Here is a 26,174-nt window from a genome sequence, read left to right on the forward strand (position 1 = left end):
CTCGAAATCAGAACAATAAATGAGCCTAAGTAAAGAAAGTGCTCCCAGGACTGGAGTTTCTAGCACTGTATTCATTTTACGTCCCTCGTGGAGAAGGCAGCTGTGAGCGAGAAAAGCGGCCCTTCCAGAGTTGGAGCAGGTTACAAAGCGAGATCGATTGATTTTCAGAGATTGTTAGAGGGAGTTATGAAAATATAGGAAAATGAAACATAGGAAAGATATGGACATGGGAAGAAACGGGAAAATTTACCAAGCATAAAATGGAATTATGAAACATAAGTGAACCGGTTGATATAGTCATTGAAAATACTGTAAAGAAAAGCCTTCAATAACTATACTTTCTCTGTTACTATGTTATCAAAATACCTGAGATTGGGATAAACTTAATCACATTGGTTAGTCCCAAAGATAGCATTCTCTATGAGATGTACCATTGACCAAAAGGTCTATATGTTTTTGATTGTACATCTCTATTGGGAAAAAATATTTAGGCAAGCACCTTCTATAGATGTATATCTAGTATACTAACATATTCTGTGACTATAATGCATACAACCTGAAACACAATTTTTAATGAGACTAAAAAAAAATAAGAAATTATATTATTTTGATCCCTGAAAATATTGTGTTGCCTGCTTTTGAAACTTCTCAGAAAACAACTACTATACAATTTGACAGGAATATTTAGAAATTGACCCATTTACTAACGACTGTTTATGATAAATACCAATAAGATTTTAATCACCAATTTATGGATGGACAAACTGCAGCACAAAACAGATCTAGAAGTTGAATTCAGTGTTCTCTCTGGTCTGAATCTCAATAAGATGAACTTTCATCACTCCAGGCAAAAGAGCTTACATTTTACAAATCAAAAAATGAATGCTACCTATTTGGGGTTGGAGTTATGGCCAACATCATGGGGAAAGACCTATTAATTCATTACTCTCAGTATAGGATTTGCTGCTACCACTTACTCTAGCATCTAGTTCTGCTGTCCCAGTAGCCAGGAGCCACATATTGCTATTTTAATTTTAATTTAATAATTTAAGTTGAATTTAAAAGTTCCTCAGTCATACTAGCAACATTTCAAGTGCTCATTTGCCACATATGGCTGGTAGCTACCAAAATGGACTGACCAAAACATTTCCCTCTTTGCAGAAATTCTATTAAACAGTGCTACACTAGATCTGTAGTATATTCTTCTGGAACAGAGATGAAGAGAACATTACTGCCAACTGAACATCCTTTGTACCTCCTTTTTCCTATAATTTTAATTAATCATAACACCCCCTCTTTTGTCCTCTGTCTCCACATGCATAGTGTCTTACAGCTGGATTTGTTTGTGGCCTCCACCTACAGAACAGTCCCTCCTTGGTCCCAATCCAGCCAATGCCAAGAAATATGTTATGTCAGCATTTCTACTTGTCCATCTGGTGCAGTTTATAATCAAATCATGCTCCCAGACACAGTACAGCATGCATTCTATATCCACACCCATGCCCTGGGCAGATAGCTGTGTAGTTTACCAAATGTCACCTACTCTTCACCTATACCTCTCCCTGATGGCTCAGTTGGTCAAGATCTGGAGGTCATGCTTCTGCCCAAGAAGCAGGTCTCAGCCCTAAACCCAGAGGTAGCTGGGAACCATTTATAGCACTTGCCCAAACGCCTTCCAGAAATGGACCCCCTCCCTAAAGCCCCTGCCTGCTGGTGGGTGTCCTGTCCCTTATAGATAGATATCCTGACACTGGCTTAAGGAGTGACTCCATCTGAAAACCCTCCTGGTGGCTAAATTCAGTCTTCTTTGCCACACCCACTGAATACTTTGCCACGCCCACTGAAGCCCATTTACATTTCCTCACACTTCACTGTGTTCCGGCCAAGTATTCTAGGGCCTCTCTCCTGATTTCAGATGGCCCTCTTCCTTGGTCCACAACCAGCTTCAAGTTAGAGACTCCCTAAGTTAAGATATGATTCATTTAAAAATCCACACTCCTTGCCTCATGGGGAATGGCTAGCAGATGTCCTGGGGCGTCTGTGCCAATGCAACGGGGGTATTTCCTTTTAAGTCTCACTGCCCTGTAATAGGATAGAACCTGTGACCTTGGCATTAATCAGCACCCAGAGCTCACCAGCTGAGCTAACCCGTCTCTAAGTTTCAGTGGAAGTTTAAGGTCACAGAGATTAGGCTGCTTTTTTCCATTCTATTCTCTGAAGATAGGGTGAATTACCTTGATTGCAGAAGCTCCCCAAATAAAAATATTTCAACTTTGTGATTTTGGGGGGACAGTGTGTACTCCTATTGGATGTGGGTAAAGCAATCAGAATGAGCAAGCATAAAAAGATACCTGATGGTAGTGGGGTGTCTCGCTGAGAAAAGAGTTACTTCAAACATAAAATCATCAAACTCTTTGCCAGTCACTGCCTTAAGAAAACACATTCAAATAAAAGAATGGGGCATAAGTCATTGTTTTAGAAAATGTTTTTCTCAATTGTTTGGAAAGCTTTCATTGTTTGTGAAAATCTCTTTGTTCCTTATTTACTCCCACTTACCTTCAAGAGGGATTGAAAGCATTCCAACAAGGGTTGGAAAAGTTAACTTATTTCTCTTCAGCTTCACGGAGTACCTCCTGAGCAAATCACACTAATCATTCACGCTTCAGTTTTAAGCAATGAAGGGAAAGGGTACGCAGTTAGTGGCTTTTGCGTATTCTTGGCATTTGCAATAGGGGCTGCCTTCCATGCTCAAAAAACACAAATACAACCAAGAAAGATATTAATTCCCAAGAAACCTGTCATTTGATTTTGATATTTCAATGTCATGATGATAACGTTGAATAAGCTCATTCAGAGATATTTCTGAGCCCATCTAACATATAGTTTAGTGCCAAATGGGGGAACAAAACGATTATATCTGGAACAATAAGATCATATAATTTTTTAAAAGTTTTGTCTTTAAAATATCAGTCAAATGAAATAGTTGTGAAGTTTATCAGCTACTAAATACAATAATAATAGTATACACAGATGCTTTGTAAGATAGCTGGTCAATCTCACTCCTAAAAGACAGGAAGATACATGTAAAAAGAAAAAGAATTGCCATAAAGTTTCCTAAAAATGAAAGAAACGAAGGAGACATGTTATCCTGCTAACCTATATAAGAATATCAAAGTTGGCTTTTTAAATTTTATTCGCAAATAATTTATGTACACGGTTGAAAATAGAAAATACAGAGAAGAAAATAAAAATCAATCATAACTCCTTAGCCAGGGCCAGCTGCTATTAACCCTTTGTTGCCTATCCTGCAAGAATCACTTACTCATTCATTTATTCACTCTCCTCTCTATGGCTCAATATAAACCTATACAAAGTGCTTAAATACTATTTGTAATCTATGTAAATTTCTATATATCATAATTTGTAATATTTGCAGGGTATTCTTTTATATACCATGGTTTCTGAACCAACCACTGCTGGATTGATTTTGACAATATACACCAAAAGTCATGGAAAAGTGCATACGTTTTGACTCCGTAATTCAAAGTGAATCCTAAATAAGTAATCATTGTGTGCAAATATTTAGCAAGGAAACCCTTCACACATAGTTGCGTTTAAAACTACGAAAGTTAGAAACAATATAAATACCAATAACTAAAAAAATTACAGTTTGTCCATACTGGAATATTACTGTAGCCACCCTAAAAATCATGTTTTGAAGGATACTTAATAGCATGGGAAAATATTAGTAAATAGGCAATGTAATCCCAAATTGTACATTTTTTCAAAATATATGACATATCTGGAACAATAAGATCATATAATTTTTTTAAAGTTTTGTCTTTAAAATATCAGTCAAATGAAATAGCTATGAGTAATTTTTTAAAATATGTAAGACCTTATGGAGAAAATTGAAAGTATTAGTGAAAGTCATTTGAAAAGACCTAAAATAAATGAAGAGTTCTATAATGTTAATGGGTGGAAAGACGATCCTAACTATGTCAGTCCCCCCTAAATTAATTTATAAATTCAATGCAATTTCATTAAAAGTTGATTTAAGAATTCCTTTGGAAGCAAAAATAGCCATAAATAGCCAAAACAATTTTAAAGAACAAATTCCTTTTCAAGAAGGATTATAAAGTCAAAGTAATTACAAAGTTATGAAAATTAAAACCGTGTTTGTAGTGAAGGCATGGACCAATAAAGGAAAGAAATAGCAAAGAGAGCTCAGAATCAAATTTTCTCATATAGGAGAACCTCGTGTATTATAGAGGTTGCTTTACAAATGAATGAGGAAAGAGCGTATTATTTAATTAATAGCTCTAGAACAATTTTTTTATAGAGATGGAAAAACTAAAATTATATTCATACCTCATGTCATATGCAAAATTTTCTTTCCAGTGAAATCAGTAACAAAATGTGAATAAAAAAAGCTTTAATACTTTTAAAATAGAATATAGATAAATAACTTTATAATGAGTCCAAGTAGGGAAGGATTTATGAAACAGAACTGAAAGCATAAATGAGTTCTGATAATGAAAAAGTATGACAAATTCCACAACTTAAAAATGAAACAGATGATACCATAAACAAAGCAAAGATAAGCAACATACTAGATTAATCCATTTATAATACATAAAATAAATTAAAAATTAGAATTCAGAATATATAAAAAAAAACTGAAAAATCAATGTTCTCTCAGGGCTGGCATATATTTCTGTGATTTCCAAAAAAGTCTGACCACAAGTATGTTGGTTTATACCTACTGGATAAGTTTTCAAGCAAACATTACCAGACTGGCTTATGTGATATTTAATCAGAAACCTCTCAAAATTCACTCTGTTTTTGGCCTCTTCTTTTCTCTGTTCCACAAGGCAGAAACTAGAAAATTCCACCAGCTCTTGGGACTCGAGTCTTAGATATGACAATGAGATCTCTAATAACAGAAAAGAGCTTAGCTCTCTTCTCAAAGTCCTATTTCAGAAAACTTTGTTCTTGAATCCTTTCTTTTATGTGGCTAAATAATTTATAATAATATTATAGCCATCTGCTCATATGACTTTCACCATCATACTCATTTTTGTGACACTCCCAACTCAGAAGAGAGTCACTCCCCATGCTAATTAATGACGAGAACAGATTTGTACCTTTGTCTATTTCGGCAGGTTTTTCCTGTCGCTAGTTGCTCTACAAATTTAGCTTGACATGTAACTATGATAGCTGTTGAGGTCATTCCTCAAATCTGGAAATTCACTTTCACTCCCTTTAATTTTACATTCTGACCTTTCCATTATGAATCTGAACTTAGATCATAAAACATAAAATTTAAGACTTGAAAGATGCCATAGAGACTGCTGAGTCCTGAGCCCATATTTTTCAGAAGTGAAAACTGAGTTCAGAAAAATTAAGTGATCTGCCCAAGGGTCTTTGGAAGAGCCAGACATACACTTGACTAGACTCAGACACTTGACCAAGTAAGCCAAGCTTCCTTCTACCTGACAATGTTAGCTCTTTTTGATACAAGGATAATCTAAACATTAAAAAATAAAAAGAAAGGCTTTATAATAAATATTTAAATTGTTATCTAAAAATAGTGAAAACCTTTAGCCTTCAAGAGAAAATGTTCTCTTTAAGTTAATTATTTACCAATATTAAGTAATTAAATATTAAGTAATTCTTTTAAAAATATCTACCACACTCTCCATATAAACTAATTTTTGTATTTCAGCTGTGCAACTAAGCCAAATGTGTCGATTAATGTTATTGTTGCAGAGTAGTATTTTGCATCCTTAGTAATTGTTCCTAAGTCATAACTTTGGTCTGTGATATTAATATCTTATTTATGTATGTTTCTATCTTTCATGACGATCTAAATCGCTTAGGTCAGCGAGGCAGTGCAGGACAATGAAAAGAGCACTGAACCAGGATTTAGGAGTCTTGGCTTCTTGTCTGAGCGATTAACTAGCTGTGTGACTTGGACAAGAACAATGGGCTGCAAAACAAAGAGGTGGACTAGGTGACCTTTAAGTTCTTTCAGCTCTAAACACCATTCATTATCCTAATCACAATTATTATAACAAAAGTAAATACATGAAAATTCATTAAGTCTTAGGCTTACAGTATTTAAAAGCAGCAAGGCATTCACACAATTTTTTTTAGAATATCGATCTCCTTTACTTTATTCATTTATTTTTAAATTAAATTTATCGGGGTGACATTGGTTAAGAAAATTAGACAGGTTTCGAGTGTTCAATTCAATCATATCTCATATGTATATTGCATTGTGTGTCTACCACCCAAAGTTAAATTTTCTTCTGTCACCATATATTTACCCTTTTACCCATACCTACCTCCCTTCTCCCCACTTTCATATAATTTATGCCCCCAAAGTTCTTAACTTTTTAAGTTCTATCCGCAGAAAGGGTTCTTACATCATTTTCAGAACAATTTAATTTTGCAAAAGTAGATTATAAGAACAAGAGAGATCCTTTCTGAAATTTTTGCCGGGCCTTAAAAACTGTCAGCATTTCTTCTAACAAGAAGTTGAGACATGGTCATTCTTGGAAAGGTAAATAAAGATCTTTCTTTTCATCCTTTAAGAATCGAAGTCACCTCTAAATAAGCAATCAAATTATTCCATTATAAAAATAATTAAATCAGTATTCCAACTGTAACTTTAATAAAAGTAAAGGTATAATTATCAATGTTCTTTAATTTTATATATCCAGTGAACTTCTACTAAAATATTAAAGTAGCCTTACTTTTAATTACATTTTAATATTCATTCATAAGCAATTATAACACGTACATGCACACAGTAAACCTACATCTAAGTAACTTAGTGAAATCTAGCACATCTGAAACCAGCCCATATTTTCCTGGAAGTACTGGCTCACATCTATTCCTGGATTTTTCTGCCTTATTGTGTCAATTCGTCATGTATATGAGAAGCATAAAAATACAATACACATCTGTATTCAACACTCTAACCCATGCTGTCAGGTTGCTACGTAGGGGATTCCTCCACTGAGTGGAAAAGAAGAGTAAATAAACCCATATGTCTCTCCCTAAGATTCTATGACACTGTTATTATTTTTTAGTCCAAATTCTGAAAAGCTAATATTTCTGGTTGTGATGGATTGCAAAAATGGCCCCAATTTCCCAACCTTTGCCATATAACCGAAGCCTCCTCTCACACAGACTACGGATTCAGCTTCCTAACTTGTTTTGGCCCAATGGATGCATCAGATAATGCAAGCAAACGTTAGAAATGGGCTTGTGATCTGGGGCTGGCTTTCCTTTGCACCTCTGCCATTACCATGGGAACATGCCTGGACTAGTCTGCTGGAGGATGAGAAACATGTGAAGCAAAACCGAGTCATCCCGGTTGCTGTAGCCAAAATAGCCAGCTAACCACCAGATATGTGGGTGAACCAGCCAAACTCAGTAGTCTCCTAGCTGATCTCCCTGACATGTGAGTAATATAAGCTTATTGTTGTATGCCATTGAGATTTTGAGGCAAGGTTCTGGCATGCAGTGAAGGCTAACTACTATACAGGTTTTAACTCTCAAGTAGATATTTTCTCTTAATTAGAAAAACAAGACCCTTGACTCTCAATTTATTCATAAATGTAAACTTAAAATGTACTTTCAGTTTTATTCATTCTATTAATTCATACATGCCACAACTATTTATTGACTGCCTATTATATGCAGGCATTAATCTAAGTGCTTGCAGTATATCAGTGGGCAAAATATACAAACATGTTTTATTTATTTGTAAACTCCCATCTGGAGCTTACATTCTAGTAAGGGAGACAGACATCAAACTGTAAATATAATCTAAAAATTAACTATATGGTGTATTAGAAGGTAGAAATGCAATAGAAGAATACAGAAGTAGAGCAAGGTAGGGGTGTAGAGAGATTGAGAGTATTGTGGGATGCATGAACAAAGCAAATTGCACTATTAAAAAGAACTGTCAGGGTAAACCTCACTGATAAATTGATAACAGATCAAATATTTTGAGGGAGGGAAGGGAGCCAGGCAAACAAACATCTGGCGGAATGTTATTCCAGGGAAAGGACATAGCTAGAGTAAATGCTATGAGACAGAAGTGTGCCCGACATGTAAGAATGCCCACGTTGCTAGAGCAGAGTGGGCAAGAGAGAGAGTAATAAAAAAAGAAGTGAAAAGTAAAAGTGGGGAAAAAGCAGATGACACAGGGTCATACAGCCCCTGTAATGGCATCGGCTGAGTGAAATGGGAAGCCATGCAAGCCTTTGAGAAGAGTCATGGTATGATTTGATTTCCATTTTTAATGCATCCAGAGGGAAAATAGACTCTAGGGAAGCAAACAGAAAAGCAGGTATGGCTTCAGCAATAAGAGGGGAGACATGATGGTGGTTCAGACCAGAGTGGCAACAGCGAAAGTGAAGAGAAGTGGTCAGATTCCGAAAATATTTGAAGGTGGAGCTATCATAATTTCCTGAATATGAAGTGTGGGAGAAAAAGACAAGTCAAGGATAACTTAATTTTTTTGGCTTAAGCAATTCAAAAGATAAAGTTATTAGCTAAGATGGAAAAGAGTGCAGATAAAGCATACTTGAGAGGAAATATAAAGAATTCAGGTTTGAACAAATTGAGTTTGATATGTGTATTAGACATTCAAGAGAAGAAGACACATCAGGAGCTTGGTAGAGGGTTTGGGCTAGAGGCATAAAATTGAGAGCTGTTGACATAGAACTGGTATTTAAAGCCATGGGACTGGATGATATCACCAAGGAGTGAGTACAGAGAAAAGGTTCCTGGACTAAACTCTGGGTTTCTCCAACATTAGGAGGTCAGGAAAGAAGAGGAGAAATATACAAAAACCTAGAAAGAGTGACCTGTGAGGTAGGAAAAAAACTAAAAGAGTGTATCGCCTTGGAAGCCAAGACAAAGAAAGCACATTATGGAGGAGAGAATTATCCACTGTGCCTAATGATGCTAATCAGTCAGGATAAGGACTGAGAATTGACTTGGATTCTGCAACACGAAGGTCACTGGCAACCCTGACAAACACAGTTTTGATGGAGGGGTCAGTAGGGCTTCAATCTTTGAATTGAGCTCATGCCATCATACCCTGCCAAATTTGTAAGAAAGTCACTCAGTCTACATTAAGACATCAAAGGTAGCATAGTTTTTGCAGAGAACGAAGCATTAGACTACCTGCCATCATGTTTCCCCAACTAAACTAACAGACAGCGATGTTGACCTGCCTCCATCCCTATTAGGTGGCTGAGGCACTGTGTATCAGGACATCAATTTTAATTTTACCAAATCACGAAGAGGATAACTAATTGGTCATGTCATTTCTCCTTGGAATCTCATCACTATGATTCCTGTATCTTTCCCATATCTTGGTTTCTTACCACTCATCTTTTCTGACCCCAAGGTCATTACCCACCTCCTCTTTCCTTTAAATTCTACCCAAAGTTAGACTCGACACATTGCACATCCCCTACCACTACCATTGCTGCCAACACTTCTAAAGCAGAAACAGAAAGCTATCCACAGGGTAGCTAGGAGCCTCTTAGGCTGAATTCCCTTAGCTCCCCAAGGTCAATAGATCACTGAAGTCTTGGTATCATCATGTTATCTGGAAGAATAGAATAAAATAATTTCTTTTACTCAGGATTTCTTCTCTCTGGAGTATATGCATGTATTTGTATGCATTCACTTAGTTATGTGCCACCTATATTTTTAATCAATTATTATTCATGTTAAATGTGAGTGGTAACATAAAGAGCTGTAATGGAAAGAGAAAGAGATCTGCATCTAGAATCTAGGCTTCTAGGCTCAACTCTTCTGCTAGATAGTTCTGAGACTTTGATCAAGTCACCTAAGCTTTCGAGCCTCAGTTTTCTTATCTGGAAGATGAAGGGGTTAGATTGGACCAGTGGTTTACAAACTATTCTTTGAAGCCCTAGGGTTCTCAGATGGTTTCCCAGGAGTACCACACTGAGTGAAGAGAGGCTATGCTAAATCAGCTTTGATCTGTTTCATAGACGGAGAGTTTGCTACTGCTTGTGGAAGAAGAGTTTGCTTTAAACACTGTAAAACATTGGATTTATTAATCTTTAAGGTTCTATATGTGATTCAAGGACTTTATTCAGTATATTTATTTGCAAATGAAAAATGATAATATGAGGAAATTTTGTATAAAATAAATATCTATAATCTGAATAAGATAAGTGTTTAATATAAATATTATTTTTAATATAAATACATTGGTTGCTGCTTAAAACAACCAGAATTTCTTTGGTCAAGTGCAATTAACTTTTCTTTAATATTTTAATATTTTTCTTAAGTCAAATCCTAAACATGAACTTCCAGCTCTGCCTTCTGAAAAAGCTTGGCTCTACATGCAGCTACAATTCTCCCAAGAATTACTGGACAATCCCAAGAAAGTAATTCACACTTGCAGTTTTAATTCATTGATTTGGTTCTACTGTTATTAGTATTAATAATTAGTCGATAACTTTTGGTAAAAGACAGCCAATGAAGGATTAAAGGAAACCTAATTTTCTAGATTGGGAGTTCACCTTACCACTAAAACAAATTACAATAAGTCATGAGGGTAAACATTAATCTTAGGCAACAAGGAGATAATTTATTTTCCAATTCTTCATCAGGTTCCTGTGTTATTCTGGTCACATAACATATATTTCCCCAAAACTGTAACATTTATTTTTTTAAGTTTATTTATTGTTTTAGACTATTCCTCAAAATTAAACTGCAAAACTGTCATCAAAATAATGACTAGTCGGCGATTATTACCCTATCTCAAATTTCTTCTTAATGTGTCACAAGGAAACAATCAGAATGGGCAGCACATGAGTCTTGCACATCATTTAATTTGTGTGCCAATTTCCTCATCTGAAAAATGAAAACCTTGCCATCCACTTCTGAGTCTATTTGGAGGAAAGAATTTTCTCAAGTTTGTGTAAATCTCTGGCATCATAAAATGATAAACAATAAATCTCACTCATCATGAAACCATATCAAGCATACGACACCAAAAAGAAAAAAAGAAAAAAAAGCAAGTGTGTCCGAGACAGGTTTTTATTCCCCAAAAAGGAATTTGATATTTATACTTAGTCCAATTGTGCTGAGTATTTAACTAAAACAGAAATTATTTTTAAGACAGAAAAGATATAATAGCTCACACTTGCGTGGCACTTCACATGTATAAAGTACTTTCACATGTTATGAATTGTGATGTTCACAATAAACTCGTTAGGTAGAAATTATTTATTTTTACGTTACATCTGAGGATAGCGAAGCTCATAAAAGTGACTATAACAGCAAGTTTGAGGAGCGGCCAGTATTTGGACCAGGAATTCCACCTCTGAAGTCTTCTCCTTTCCACCAAAACAAACCAGAATGTCAAAGTCCTAGATAACGACATACACGTTGGAGGTCAGGTGGTCTGAGTAATCTTCTGGGTTAGACTAAACTCAAGAGTGGTTGACTAACACTCTGAACTTCCATTGGCCACTGGTCTTTTCTTTTCATCTTTCCCTTTTAATGCAATCTCAACTTCTGTTTTATGTACAAATGTTCTCTTTAGAGTGAGGACATTGATGGAAGGGATTAGGGTCTTATTGATGCTTACTCTCTCCATGAGAGCTGACCCCTAAAGACTCTAAACAAATAACTATTTAAATAAATTGAGTTCATTCATTAACTCATGCGAAAAATTTCTTGAACACTCACTTTGTGACTTACTCTGTGCCAGATCAACAAACAGGACAGAGACAGCCCCTGCCATCACAGAGTTTGTGAACAGATGCTGAACATCTAATAATAATAGTGACAAGAGCTCAGAGAAGAGTTTGTACCACAAAAAGTAGAATACAGGGAACTAATCAGTGTGAGGCAACAGGGAAGGCCTCCCTGGAGAGGAGATGCTGAATCTGCCATGCAAAGTTAAAGGGGAAGGAGACAGATGAATAGGAAAAAGCCACCCAGGCAGAAAAACCAGCACATGCACTAAGATGGGAAAATGCATTCCCTAAAGCAGGGGTCCCCCTATGATGTTAGGAACTGGGTTGCACAGCGGGAGTTGAGTGGTGGGGTTAACAAGCAAAGCTTCATCTGTGTTTGCAGCCACTCCCCAGCGCTAGCATCACTGCCTCAGCTCCACCTCAGATCATCAGGCATTAGATTCTCATAAGAGCACCAGTTCCTGTTGCTACAAAGGTTGGGAACTGCTGCCCTAAAGCACATCTTAAATCCTCCAGGTTATCAAGCTACCTTGGCTCAGAACCAAATCTAATAATGTTGTTGGGATTATCAGGATACAGTAAGCAACATAATAGATTAAAATAATGTGCTCATGTAGATAAATCATGTACTCTTTCAAATTTTACAACACTTCAATAAATTTATCTAGCCTTGTATTAAAGGAGGGGGCAGGTATCTGGTTCTCTCTCTTTTATCTGGAACCAAACATTTTATTTCATGGGTAGAGATTCGATATTCTAATTGGTGTCTAGCCTGGTTAAGAAACTGGATTCTTGTGAAACCATTAGAAAAATGGTGTAAAGATTTATTCAAACACAGCTGTTCTGTACAAGTAACTTCAGATTTCATAGTTAGTTATAATTTACTTCCAGTTATAAATTAAGTCTTCATTCAATGAGATTCTGGGAGTTGTTATACAAGGTGTCATGAGGTTATGTGTGGTATCACGTGTTGCAGAAAATACAATAAATTATAGTGCCTGATGGCAACTACTTATATATAATTATAATGAGGTATACTCACAGTCCATAGTTTTACAACTTTAAAGACTGCTATAAAACATATACACATACACAAGCTGCCAGAAAGACACATGTTTTCATTAAATGTAGACAGATACTGAACAACCACCAAGGAATCTTTATGGGATATTGTTACGTACTGAATTGTGTCCCCTACCCACCAAATTCAACCCAGTACTCTAGAATGTGACTGCATTTGGACATAGGGTCTTTAAAAAGGTAATAAAGATTAGATGAGGCCATAAGGGTTGGGCTCAAATCCAATATGACAGTGTTTTTATAAGAATTGAAAACATCAGGGCTGGGCTCGCACAGAGAATAGGTCCTGTGAGGACACAGCCAGAAGGCAGCCAGGTAAAAGCCTGGAAATAAGGTCTCACCAGGAATTAAATTTTCTGGCACCCTGATCTTAGATTTTAGCTTCCAGAACTGTGAGAAAGTTAATTTCTGTTGTTCAAGCCCCCTGTGTACAGACTTTGTTATAATAGACCAAGAAGACGAAAACAGCAGTGAACAAAATCAGATATATATTTTACAGTTGTAAATAGACATGTACAATTATGTGTGTAGACACACAGACTGGCTGTGTGAAGTTAAATTATCTAGAGTCCTATTTGAAAATAGTAGAAGACTTGTATTATGTCTTTGCATATTAAAATTTTTGTTAGATTAAAAATGGGTATGCATAATTTATATTTATGCAGCCAGACTGTATCTAAATATTAATTAGGAAAAACAACTGTTTTTATGAAGTAGGGTCAATGCATGGGTACCCTAGAAGGAAAAAAAAAGTTTTGAACATACTCACAAATTGATTATTTCAGCTTTTCAGAGGGAATATAAGAGACTGGGCTTAATCTACCTACAATCTCCAAAGAAGAATATCCAATTTAAACTCCGCTGTTTCAAATTAAATTTTTTTACATGTAGTTGTTATATTCCTGTCACTTATCAAGTTACCTTAAGAAACTTTTTGCATTTAATTAAGGCTGATTCTCCAACAATACAAAGAAAGATGAATTCCTTAAATATTTAATCCATTTATGACTCAAAGTGTCATTTTCTGAACGTGGGTGTTAAATTTTTGGAATTCATTACCCTTTGAATTAAAGCTGCTTTTTCAGACATCAAGACATATAGTCACAGCTCATACAATGCATAGTAAATTCAACATTTCATCTGTTCAAGAGAATTTATTTCAAATGCTGTACTCAAAATCTCAATCTGCCCTGCTCATTTCTTTATGACCATGGACTCTAAGGATCTTTGACTGTAAACTCCACAATCAGGCGTGCCTTCGTCCTGATCTCCATTCTTGATTTGCCTTCTGCTTCCCCCTTTGTCCAAGTATGAATGAGTTAAAGGTTATTGGCCCTCTGTTAATGCACCTTTTTTTTTTTTTTGGCATTGCAACTTTGTTCTCCTTAACTCATCCCAAGCCTTGTCTCCTTCAAAAAGCTTTTCCCCGTTATGACCAGCAGACAGCACCATCCGTCTCTTCCCTCGGTATCATCCTGAAACACTGAGTGCACCCATGACTTTATTTTGACTACACATTTCCTATTTGTTCTTTCCCTGTATTTTGAAGGTTACCAAAGACTAGAAGCAGTGTTCTTCAAGACGAGACCCCCAAGAATGCAAGGAGATCAATCAGGCAACCACGTTCATGGAGCACCTACTCCCCAAGCAGACACTGGATTTCCATGCAAGAACACCAGAAGACTGGATACATGAGGCGACAGAAAACCACCCATGCGCACGTGTGCACACACACACACACACACACACACACACAGCCACAAAGCACAAGCACATGGGCACAGATCCTGAGCGCCCTGTGATGGGTTAGTGTTCGGTCCTCATTCATGATTCTCGGTGCCATGCTAGAAGCTGGGATTATGGGAATTGCTGGTTGACTCGACTTCTAAAGGAAAAGCTCCCTTTTGACTGAAATTCCCATTCCCTAAGAGATACTAAGAGATTGAAAGATTATAAATTAGCTATTTAGCTTCCACATTTACAAGTCCCAATTTAGGGAAAGTGTATTCTCAGATAACCATTTTTCTGGTATTAGCAATATAAACAGCAACTGAAACATGTTTCTAGAATAACTCCCTGAGCATTGTTCCTTTCCTTCCACCACCACCTCCCACACACCTTTGATTTGAAATGTAATTATTTACATTTAAAATATAAAACGTGAAATGTCATGTTAGAATTTCCGGTTCTAGCCACTTCACATTTTTTTTTAAATAAAATGTATTGTAAAAATACTTTCGTTGCAAAGAAAAATAAGAACAGGAAAAAAATTAATTAGAAAAGAAAACACTAAATTATTATGGATGGTTAAATTAATTAATTCGAAGAGAAAACACTGAACTCTCATGCTTATTGGAACAGAAATGGCCCCTGCAGGGTAGTAAACACGGACGTCCATGGCGGGCGAGCACTCTGCGGAGAAGGTACCTACCACCTTTCATCATGCCCACTTCATAGCACTTGCGCAGCCGGCAGGCCTGACAGCTCTTCCTCCTGTTTTTATCGATCGTGCACTGGTTGGTAGCCGGACACATGTAGTCGTTATGTCCTATTAAAAGCAAGACGACAGAATTAATATTATTTTAGGAAACTTAGCCAGTCGGAATCTACAGGGAAGCTGTCTGGAGGATGTTTTTCTATCACTTTGGCATTACCGTGTTGTTACCTCAGCGTGCCATCTTTTTTCTGTCCTTCTCTAAATTCAAAAACAAAAACAAAAAAACAACAACAAAAAACCCTCCACTTAATTTCTGCCTTAGCCAATTGCTTTGGGAGTTCTTTGGGCAAATCACCTTCAATTCATACAGCTTATAATTTGAGGTATGATGTTTTATATACACTCACAGTTAAGTTCTCTCAGCAGATAAAACTTTTTTTTTTTAAATGCCCAGGCCACTAGCTAAAATTATTGTCTTTAAGTAGGTATTCAAATTCAGCTTGGACACCTACATTCAAGTCAACGGAGTGGCAAGCTGGGGCAGGGCAAACTTCGCTCCTTAAGTTCATAAGTTCGTCCATCACTTACTAGATGGAGAACACTGAGCAAGTTGGTCAACATCTCTAGGTTTCACTTTCCTCCTGTTTAACCTAGGGAAAATAGTGGTACCCACTACATAACATTATTCTAAGAACTAAATGTGAGAATATTTGTCAAGGGCTTATCACAGTGCCCCAGATGTGGTGAGCACTCAATAAATATTATTTTTGTTGTGACCGTTATTTTATTATAAGTCCTCTTTATTTTCTCTTGTTTATTGAATCTCTCTTGCCCAGATGCTTTTCTTTCTCATTGGCTTTTATTACATGAAAGTCTCTCTTGACCTCACATCACTCTCAAACGTCCATCTTACATCCTGCGCCTCCTCAGCTCAGCTCTCAAAGATGTCTGCACACGAGGTCTCTGTTCCTTCACCTCTCCTGCACTGCTCAACTCCCACCAATCTGTTTTCCCCCTTAGTTGCCCTACAAAAGCAGATCCCCTGGTATCACTGATGACTCCTACTGCTATATTCAACAGATACTTTCAGTCCACTTCACACTGGATCTATCAGAAGCACCTGATGATTCCTCCCTCCCTCTTGAAACATGCTTTTCTCTTTTCCCTTAGCTTCCGTAACATGAAAACCCTCCCAGAGTTCCTTCCACCTCTCAGGATGTGGCTTCCCAACATTAAGCTAGATTCACTCCACCCAATATTAAGCCAGAGCTTCACAGGGCTCAGTGTCAGGCCCTCTACTCTTTGTACAACTCCATATTCTCCCACAAGAGAAAGTATCTCACACCTATGGTTTCCACTGTCATTGAAAGCAGATGACTCACAAATGCAGATGACTCACAGATGACTCCTAACCCAATCCTCTTCCCTCAGGTACATATATCCAATTACCTACATGAAGTTTGTGCTCTAAGATTTAGAAAGAACTTCCATTTCTTTATCCATCAGAAGAAGTCTGGATTATAGTGTACAGAATATTAAATTTCATAAATAAGCACTGAATTTTTAATAAAGAAGCCCATTTATGTAAGTCTAAATTTAGATCCCTTAGGAAAGGTCATGAATTTAGATTAAGGAAACAATATGTACTATTTTAAAATAGGTTTCCCATCCTCAAAAAATAAAAATAAAAAAGAAGTGAGTATATATACTTTACCCTCTAATTCAGATTCTCTCTTTAAGTTTCTATTTTCCCATTTATTAAGAGCAAGATGCAACACGTAGTGAAATGTTTTAACTACAGCACTCTTAGTTCTTTATTTAACTTAAGGTAAGTCCCAACTAGAATAGGGTGGAGTGAAGACTTGACAAGTGCTGGTCTCGTAAAACTTGGCTATTTTTAAATATACATTGCAAAAGCCAGTGTATAAACCGGCTTCAGATCGAATCGACATCTGCATTCTTCCATTGCATAACAGGAACCAATCAACTGGTTGGTCAGCAGACTTATAAACTTATAACTTATAAACTTTTAAGAAACCACATTCTACCTCAAATATCCAGGCATAGTTATTATTTTCAGAACTGTCCACATTAATAGGGGCAAATTGAGGAAATGATAGAACCAGAAACAAAATTTACCTGGGCACCTGTAAACTCTAAGCAGAAGGTGTATTCTTCTAATACCTCAAAGAAGCTTTTAGTGTTTGGTCTCCTATGGTGTTTATGCAGTGCATGCTGATTTATTGTAACTCTTAAAAATGAGTTTATATTAAGCTTCAGAAGAAAATAATCATCAGTCAAACCAAAAATCGCTTTGATTCACTTTCTCTCCCAAAAGCCAGTTGTTTTGCAAGCCACGAGATGGGAGAATTGAATTGGGTCGGAGACCAACTGGGTAAAGGTTGTTTGGATTGGTCATTCCTTTGTAGAGGTATATCTTTACAGAACCACATGAAATTGCTGAATTAACATGTTTAACACATAAAATACTCATTTGTGCAGTGAATTTATCCTTTAACAAGAATGAAAAATAGCTGTCCAACAGAATCAGGTTCATAACACAAACCTTTTGTGACAAAGCTGGGTTTTCGCCTGCCCAAAACACATTAAAATTAAAAATTGTTAAATTGGCAAGAACAAAAAAATTAATAGGTACACAATTGACATATGCAATTAAAACAAATTTTTCTTAACCAAACACCGTCAATAACTATTTGTTAGTCTTCAACTTACATCAGAAAGAGGAAAACAACAAAGCCATTGTGTTTCCTGAGTATAACTTGGTAAAGGTATGTTATTAAAGCAATTAAGTTTCTTCAAGAAAAATCTTCTATTTTAAATTTTCTTATTTGGTCTTGTGAAAACAATGCAAGAGAAAATCGTGTTGAAGTCAAGTTCATTTTTTAAAACACAACTCATACCAATGACACATACAGTGTTTCTACAGAAGAGACAGATGAAAGAGACGGATAAACACTGTACACCTGTGACCAGCCCAGCCCAAAAGATCCTTTTGCACCGCTCCGATGAGGCGCAAAGGGTGGAGGTTAAGGTGAAGTTTTGGAGCAATAACCACTATTTTCTTACCCACCAAAAAATGAAAATAAAAAGCCTTTGGACCAATGTAGGTTTTGAATAATAGGAAGTGGAGGGAGAGGCAGGAAACATGCAGGAAACATGAGGAGAGGGGAGAGAAGACACCTGTGAGCGGAATTAGAAGGCTAATCCACAGCTTCCGGGGCAATAGAAGGGCTCACTACAGCTTTTCTCCAGGCTTCTCTGGGGTGCTTTCCCTTGACTTTTTGTTCTTCCTCTTCTTCCTGCTTTTCCTCTTTCAGTAGCAGCTGTTTCTGCATTATTCTCATCACAGAGAAAGTCTATATTTGTTAGTTACAAAAAAAAAATGAGCAATGACCCATATTTAAAAGAAAGATAAAAACTGAGCAAATTGAGAGAAGCTGGTGAGGATGTGGATTAAAGGGAACGTTCATGTATGGTTGGTGGGGATGCAATCTGATGCAGCCCCTATGGAAAATGATATGAAGGTTCCCCAGAAAATTAAAAATAGAACTACTATATGATTCAGCAATCCCACTTCTGCGTATTTATCTGAAAGGAATGAAATCAGGATCTCGAAGAGATAGCTGCACCCCCATGTTCATTGCAGGACTACCTTTAATAGCCAAGGTATGGAAACAACCTAAGTATCTGTCAATGAATAGATAAAAAAAAAATGGAATATTACTCAGCCTTAAAAAAAGAAAGAAATCCTGTCATATAAAACTGGAGGGCGTTGTGTTAAGTAAAATAATCCAGGCAGAGAAAGATAAATTGCATGTATCACTTATAGATGGAATTTTTTTTTAAAGTGGACCTCATAGAGTAGAAAAGTAGTTATCAGGGCCTGGAGGTGGGGGGAGGGTGGGAGAAATGGGAAAATGTTGGTAAAAGGGTACAAATTTTTAAATTATAAGACGAATAAGGTCTTAGGATCTAATGTATAACATGGTGGCTATAGTTAATAAGACTCTATTGTAGAATTGAACTTTACTAAGAGAGTAAAACTTAAACGTTCTCAGAAAAACAAGAATAAATATATGAGGTGACAGATATGTTAACTAACTCAAAGGCAGATCTTATTACAATGTATACAAAGATCAAATCATCACATTGTACACTTTAAGTATCTTAGAATTTCATTTGTCAATTATACTTTAATAAAGCTAAAAAAATATAATAAAACAAGCAGTAGCCGAGAGGAACTTAATTTTGTGTATCCTTCCTTTCGTCACACTTTCGCCTCAGTACAGTCTGGGAGCTGCCTCAGACCTGTGTACCCACTAGCCCATGTCCTTCTGGACTTGACCATCTCTCAGACTCTTCAAGACAGATGTGTCCCAAACATAACTGCCCATCTTCTTTCCTCCCTAATTTGTTCCTATTCACTACCACACCACAAAGCCTGAAATGTGGGTGTTACCCTACCCTTTTCTTCATTCAAAGCCCCCACAGACAGGCACGTACTGATCAAATCAATTATTTTTAAATCCTTTTTCAAAGCAAAATCAATTTTGCCCCGGGTCCGCCATCACCACCATTGCCGATACCATCTCCTTCCCAGACTACTGCGACAGCCCACTAAGCCACCCCTGCCTCCAGCCTTCCCTTGCCAATCATTCCCCACCATGTTGTCAGAGTGTTTTTCTAAAATCACACACCATCAGGTCACTATATCTTCCTTTAATATTCTGATGGTCCTCAAAGTTCTAAGAATACGATCTAAATACCTTGAGACATTTTACCCAGCTGTTCCTGATCAGCCCTTACCTCCTTTCCTAGCCTTCTCGCTCACTACTCTCTAAATCCCATACAAGTTATAGCTGTATCTTTCTGTTCAAACATTCCATGCTCCTGCTCACCCCTGGGACTCTACACTTCTTTCTTCTGGGAACACACTTTGACTATCGTTGGCCCAACTGACTCCTATTCATTTTTCAGGTATATCAGTTGAAATACTTACTCCTCTGAGAAATCTTTTCTGCCTCTCTAATGATGCCTACCTTCTGTCCTGTCGTGGTGCTCACTACAGAGGACTTTAACTGCTTATCTCAACCCCCACGTTACCTTAGTCTTGACAAGGACTGGATTATATCTATCTCATTTATCACTATCTATTCTGTGCCCAGCACATTCTCGGACACATAGTGGAGCTCAACAAGTATTTGTTATTGGAATGAAATGAAATTGCTATAACTCCCTGTTATCCCTCAGCCCCCACCCCAAAACCCCATCTGTGGAACACGAGTCTCCTGGGGGGCAGACTGGACTTTTATAAAGAAAGTAATGACTAACATGATGACACTGAACAAAACAATGGCTGCTACCCCCCAGGACCTCAGAATTCAAGTCCAAAAGAACGAGACTTGGTCCTAAGGTTAACTAGGAGCACAAAACCAGTCAAGGGAGAGATGAGTCAGCTCCTTAACACTGGGCGAAGCCAGACATGAGCGTAAAGGAGCAGCTCTTCCCAGATGCAAGGAGCCAAGAAGAAATACGATCTTGTATTACACATAAATTATCTCCACTATTTCTATTTTGATGCCTTTGCTGGTTTTCCAATATGAGTGTATTTTATAATTGTCCCTAAATAAAAATCCACATATTCTAATTAAGGCTTGTTCTTCATAGAGATGTTTACCTGAATTAAATGTTACTTTTTTCTCTAACATTTCGGTTTTGTGTGCATTTTACTATGGCTCATTTCACTAATAATGAATTTTCATAGTTATTTAACTTTTTTTTAACTTCTTTGACTTTTCTGAAGTTCGATCCTACAAGGCAATTAATAACTTCCTAGATTTATCTCCCCACTCACCATTATCATCAAAGAAGTTTTGCTGAGAATCTATTGGGTCCATTTTATTACTTCCCATATAAAATTAAAATTCTTATAAATTAATAATTAAAAACATCAAAGTATTAGTAGGAGAGATGGCACATCTTGATCGAAGGGTTTCCTACACGTAGATTATAAAAACTGTCCAGTAACCAGTGCTAACATCCAAAGTATGCTACTTGTGGCTTATCAGCTGAAGATAAAGATATCAAAAATATTTGTTTCAATCAAATTACATAAATCTGAACATCAATTTGCTTCAGTAATGCAGATATAAGTGCGTATGTCATTATATTTTTCCTTTTTTTTACTACTTTCTAACTTTGTGGAATCAGAAATTGTACTTGAATTGTGTTTTCCAACTATTTCTATTTCTAATTGACATGTTTTAAAGTGCTCCCCAAGCTTGCAAAACACAGAGGGAAGCACACAGCCTTCATGACCAAAAACATTTCAATGTCTATAACATCAACCCTTATTCTGTGATATTTTTATAAATGAGTTTAATAAAAATAGACAGGGTACTCTAAGGGGAAAATGCATCAAAATCAAGGAGACTTTCATGAGGTTAGGCAAAAAGCCAAGTATGAAAACTAGTAAAAGGTTTTGCACCATTAAGGAATAAACACTTCACATTTTTTGTAAATACATATGAGCGTTTAGCTAACTGTTCATATTTTTAAAGCATGGAAATGAAAATGAATTCTCAAATGAAAGATAAATTAGCTCTCCAAAGTTTAAGCACCTACAAATCAAATAAGAGCCAATTTTAGCTAATTCTATCCAAAAGCCTCACTGGAGATTTCCAACAAAATATTTTACTTTCAAAGTCGTATTCTTTTATACCTGATGGATCCATAAATTGAGTTAACATCTATAAAGCCTGACTGCGTTTATAGTCTCTTTATTAAAGGCTCTGGCTGGATATTTGCATAAAATTAACTAGCATTTATTAAAATTTAAAGTACCCAGGAACTGTACACAAATGTTTAAGGTGCTAAATGAGATGTCAAAATCAGTATTCCTTTCTACTTCTAATTATCAATATGTAAATATAGAGTGTGAAATACCCCTTTAAATGTGATACGAAGTCACAAGACCCTACGCGTATTTGGCCAAAAGGAAACCTATATCATTTTAGTTTTATCAGCAAATGGTTATATTTTTTCTTTAGGTGTTAAGGTACAGAAAACATGTCAAGACATAGATTTGAGCTCAAGCATTGGAAAGACGCTCATGAATATTTAAAGAGATGTTCTGTAAACTAGCGACTACCCCAACTTGAGTGAGAGCTTCCAGCAGATGCCCACCTCAGCTTGTTTATCTTACACTTGCGCTCAGTTTCTGACTGGGGCAACTGCATAAGGATGTCTGACCACCATCCTCTCTGACCCTTTTGGATACTGAACATGATATGCCAGGCACTATGTTATATCTGGATCATTTCGTTTAATCCCCCAGCAACATTATGAGGAAGGAATTATATCGATCTCTATTTTACAGATGCAAAATGATATGAAAGCTATAAACCCTGCTCAAAGCCACACAGCCAGCAAATAGCAGAAGTGGGTTTTGAAGCAAGGTTTCCTTCATTCCAAAGGTCAAACTCCAACCCATTCTAATCACCTTCAGACCTTCAGACATTGGGAAGGCCCAGTTTACCTAGAGGGCAAGATCTTCACTCAGACACTGTATCTACTTTCCAGAGGCAATAATGGTATGATTGTGTGCAATTGGTTGACCACTGAATGTTCTGCTTCTTAAGAAGCTCATGCACAAGAAATTAAAAAGTGAGGAATTAATAGAGTCAAGTGTTATTATCTTCTATTTAACACATCTGCAAGATATGCACTATGTAGGGCCAAACCAATATTAAATAGTTTGGGCAATAAATTTTGGCTTGGATCACAGAGAAAAAATAAACAGTCCAATTCTTTAGACATGACTGTGCAGAGGAAACAAAGTCTTGCTCTTCTTTGAACCCTGAGGAAAATATTGGCTTCCTGCATTACTTCCATCTACTCCAACTCCTGACTTATGAGTGATGCTTTATCTTGGTCCTGTCACACACAGTCATTTGTCATGATCAAAGGGAAGAGTGTTATGGGAGTTACAAGGTAAAAATCAAAGAACTAGTCCAAACAGGAGTGCTGTTGGGGTACCACTAGCAAAAAAAAAAAAAGGAAGATTAGTTGGGAATTTGTGTAGAAAGAGAGTTCAAAAGATTTTTTAATGAAAATGGGACTATATGATTTTCATTTAAAAAAAAAATGAAGGACTAAAAGTATTCAAAGTTAAACCAATGGAAAAAATCATACCAAAATATGTACTAATCATCTCTGAGTAGTAAAGTGGGCAAGGAAGAGAGAAGATGTGAAGAAGCTTGAAATAGCTTTGCCAAAATCTTCGGGCTAGAGGAGGATGAGGAGGAGGAAGTCAAAAATTCTGGTGGTTTGTGCCAGGATGTCTTAAAAATTGTTCTTATCATTAATCAGAAAAAGAATCTGATTTGGGAGGTGGTGGGAAGAAGTGTGGAACAATTTTAAACATATTGTATTTGAGATTTCAGTAGCGCATCAATAAGCAAGCACCCAACAGGCTATTCTGAGTCTTGGAGGTCATGTCAAAATAAAGTTGGAGATCTTATGATCCATAAAATCCACTTCTGAGTGGATTTTGCCCAAAAGAATTAAAAGCAGAGACTCAAACAGATATTTGTACACTCATGTTCACAGCAGCATCATTTACAACACAACAAGCGGAAAAACCCCAAATGTCCACTGACAGGTAAAGATAAAATGTGGTACATACATACAGAATTTCATTCTACTTTAAAAAGGAATAAAATTCCGACTCATGTTCTAACATGAATGAACCTTGAAAACATTATGCCAAGTGAAATAAGCAAGTCACAAAATGTCAAATATTGTATGAGTCCATTTACATGAAATACCTAGAGTAATCAAATTCACAGAGACAGAAAGTAGAATAGGAACTACCAGGAGTCATAAGGAAGAAAAAGTGGGGAGCTATTGTTCAATGAGTACAGTTTCCATTTGGGATAATAAAAAAGTTCTGGAGATGGACAATGGTGATGGCTGTACAACAGTGTGAATATACTTAATACCTCTGACTATACACTCAAAAGTGATTAAAATGTAAATTTGATGTTATATTTATTTTACCACAATTTTTAAAAAATAAAGTGGAGGTATTTTCCAGGGACCAGGACTGTGCTAGGTGACTTTAGCTTTTATTTATCTAAGCATCATAATCGACAAGTCAGGTTACTGTAATTCCCATGTTACAGAAGCAGATACTGAGATCCCCAAGAGATTAATTAGCTAATAGATAACAGAGCCATGATTAAACCCAAGTCTGTCTCATTCTAAAGTCCTTGCTCCTCCAGGAACACCATGGTAGAGTTAGTGAAATGGGAAAAACTCCATCACTACAGTATCAGAATGCATAAATATTGTCATACTATAATAAAAATATAATTCTTTAATGTAATTACTATATCATATCATAGGGAGGGTATTTCAGAAGAAGCAATAAAATTATTTCCAGAACCTAACACTTCCATAGTTCAAGGTATGAGAGATGAACCACCAGAAATTTATTCATCAGTGGATTATGACATAACATTAGCAAAACCTTCCTGGAACTCTCAGCACATTCCAGCATAAAATAAAGAGAAAGAGAAAGTAGAAAGCAAGATGTTGAGCAAATAAATAAGAAAATTTACATTCTGTGAAAGAACTACCATAGTATTACGTTTGGAAATAAATTTTGACTCAAATATTAAAATGAATATTCTCTGATTTACAGCCAATGCCAACGAGCCAAACAAAATGAAATTGAATTTGGCTGTCTCAGTAAAGACATTCCTAAAAATCTAGTGAGGACATTTAGTGTGCCATAGTTTGAACTATTTTACAACCACATCTGTACATAATGACACAAATAAAAATGGCATGACCAAATAATGCATCCCAAATTAAGATTTTCACAGCTAGTCAACTCTAGTATATCAGTGACAACGACCACCCTCAACTGGCATTTTGCCTTTATTTTTAAGTGAAACAAAAATATTATTTGCATCTAAGTATATTTTTAAATGAAAAAAAAAAAACTTTTAAGAGCTCTAGGAAGGATAATTGTCCTGGAAAGTTTCTAAATAAAAATGAAGTAGAGAGGAAATCCTCTAACGATTTGCCCTCATCAGACCCCGGTCTGCTAAAACTTTTGACCAAGGCAATAACATGACCCCTCTCCATGGCCAGCCTCGCTTAACAGCTGCAAAACCGCAATTGTTTTAAGCACCTGGCACAGGATCAAACCAACAGCTGCAATAAAGGAAAACATAATGTAACCAGTGACCACCATCTCATTGTAATACCCGAGACAAGAAACTGCTTTCAAGAATGCCTCTTGGGGCTCAGTAAGTAAGCAAGTATTGTTCTGCAGTCCAGAAAAGAACTTTCCAAAACTGTTCCTTCTGGGACAATCGGTAAGCATCAAACAAAGGGGAGCAGTGTGACAACTGATGTGATTATGCCAGGCAGCATTCAGCTCACCTCCAAACCCCTCTCCTTTGCTCCATTTCCAGAGGGTTCTCCAAGCTTTCTTCCTACTTGGACTCATTTAAAGTTCAAATTCTGGTGTCTGAAAGCAGTAGAAACAGTTTCAAACTGGCCTTGTCCAAAGCTGAAGAATAAGTAAGAGGAAAATGGTCTGGCGATCAGAGCAAGAGGGTAAAGCTCAGAGACCCTGAGCACAGCCGTCTCCTGCCCTGGATTCCTGGAACCGCTAATAAGTGCACTGTCCCACTCTGCCACCACCGGCTCAGTGCAGTGCTTTAGGAGGGAGAGGAAAGAGCGTTTACTAAGATCTCGAGTATGAAATACGAATGCCCCTCAAGGTGCCACACCTGAATGTTCTTCCCTTGCAGACATGTGACAATCCAACCACTAAATAAGGAGTTTCA

The 26,174-nt window shown here is 36.7% G+C and overlaps 1 protein-coding gene across 11 annotated transcripts in view; it reads right to left on the reverse strand.

The window, feature by feature from the left end:
* Window positions 1-26,174, reverse strand: part of ESR1 (estrogen receptor 1) — a 305,928-nt gene that overhangs the window by 130,508 nt on the left and 149,246 nt on the right. For all 11 annotated transcript variants that reach the window (XM_006915762.3, XM_015592380.2, XM_015592376.2 and 8 more), the window contains one exon: window positions 15,283-15,399. In XM_006915762.3, coding sequence (XP_006915824.1) covers window positions 15,283-15,399 — 117 coding nt within the window. The remainder of the gene's footprint in view (window positions 1-15,282; window positions 15,400-26,174) is intronic.

This window comes from Pteropus alecto, unplaced genomic scaffold (assembly GCF_000325575.1).
Source record: "Pteropus alecto unplaced genomic scaffold, ASM32557v1 scaffold176, whole genome shotgun sequence".
Taxonomy (NCBI): domain Eukaryota; kingdom Metazoa; phylum Chordata; class Mammalia; order Chiroptera; family Pteropodidae; genus Pteropus; species Pteropus alecto.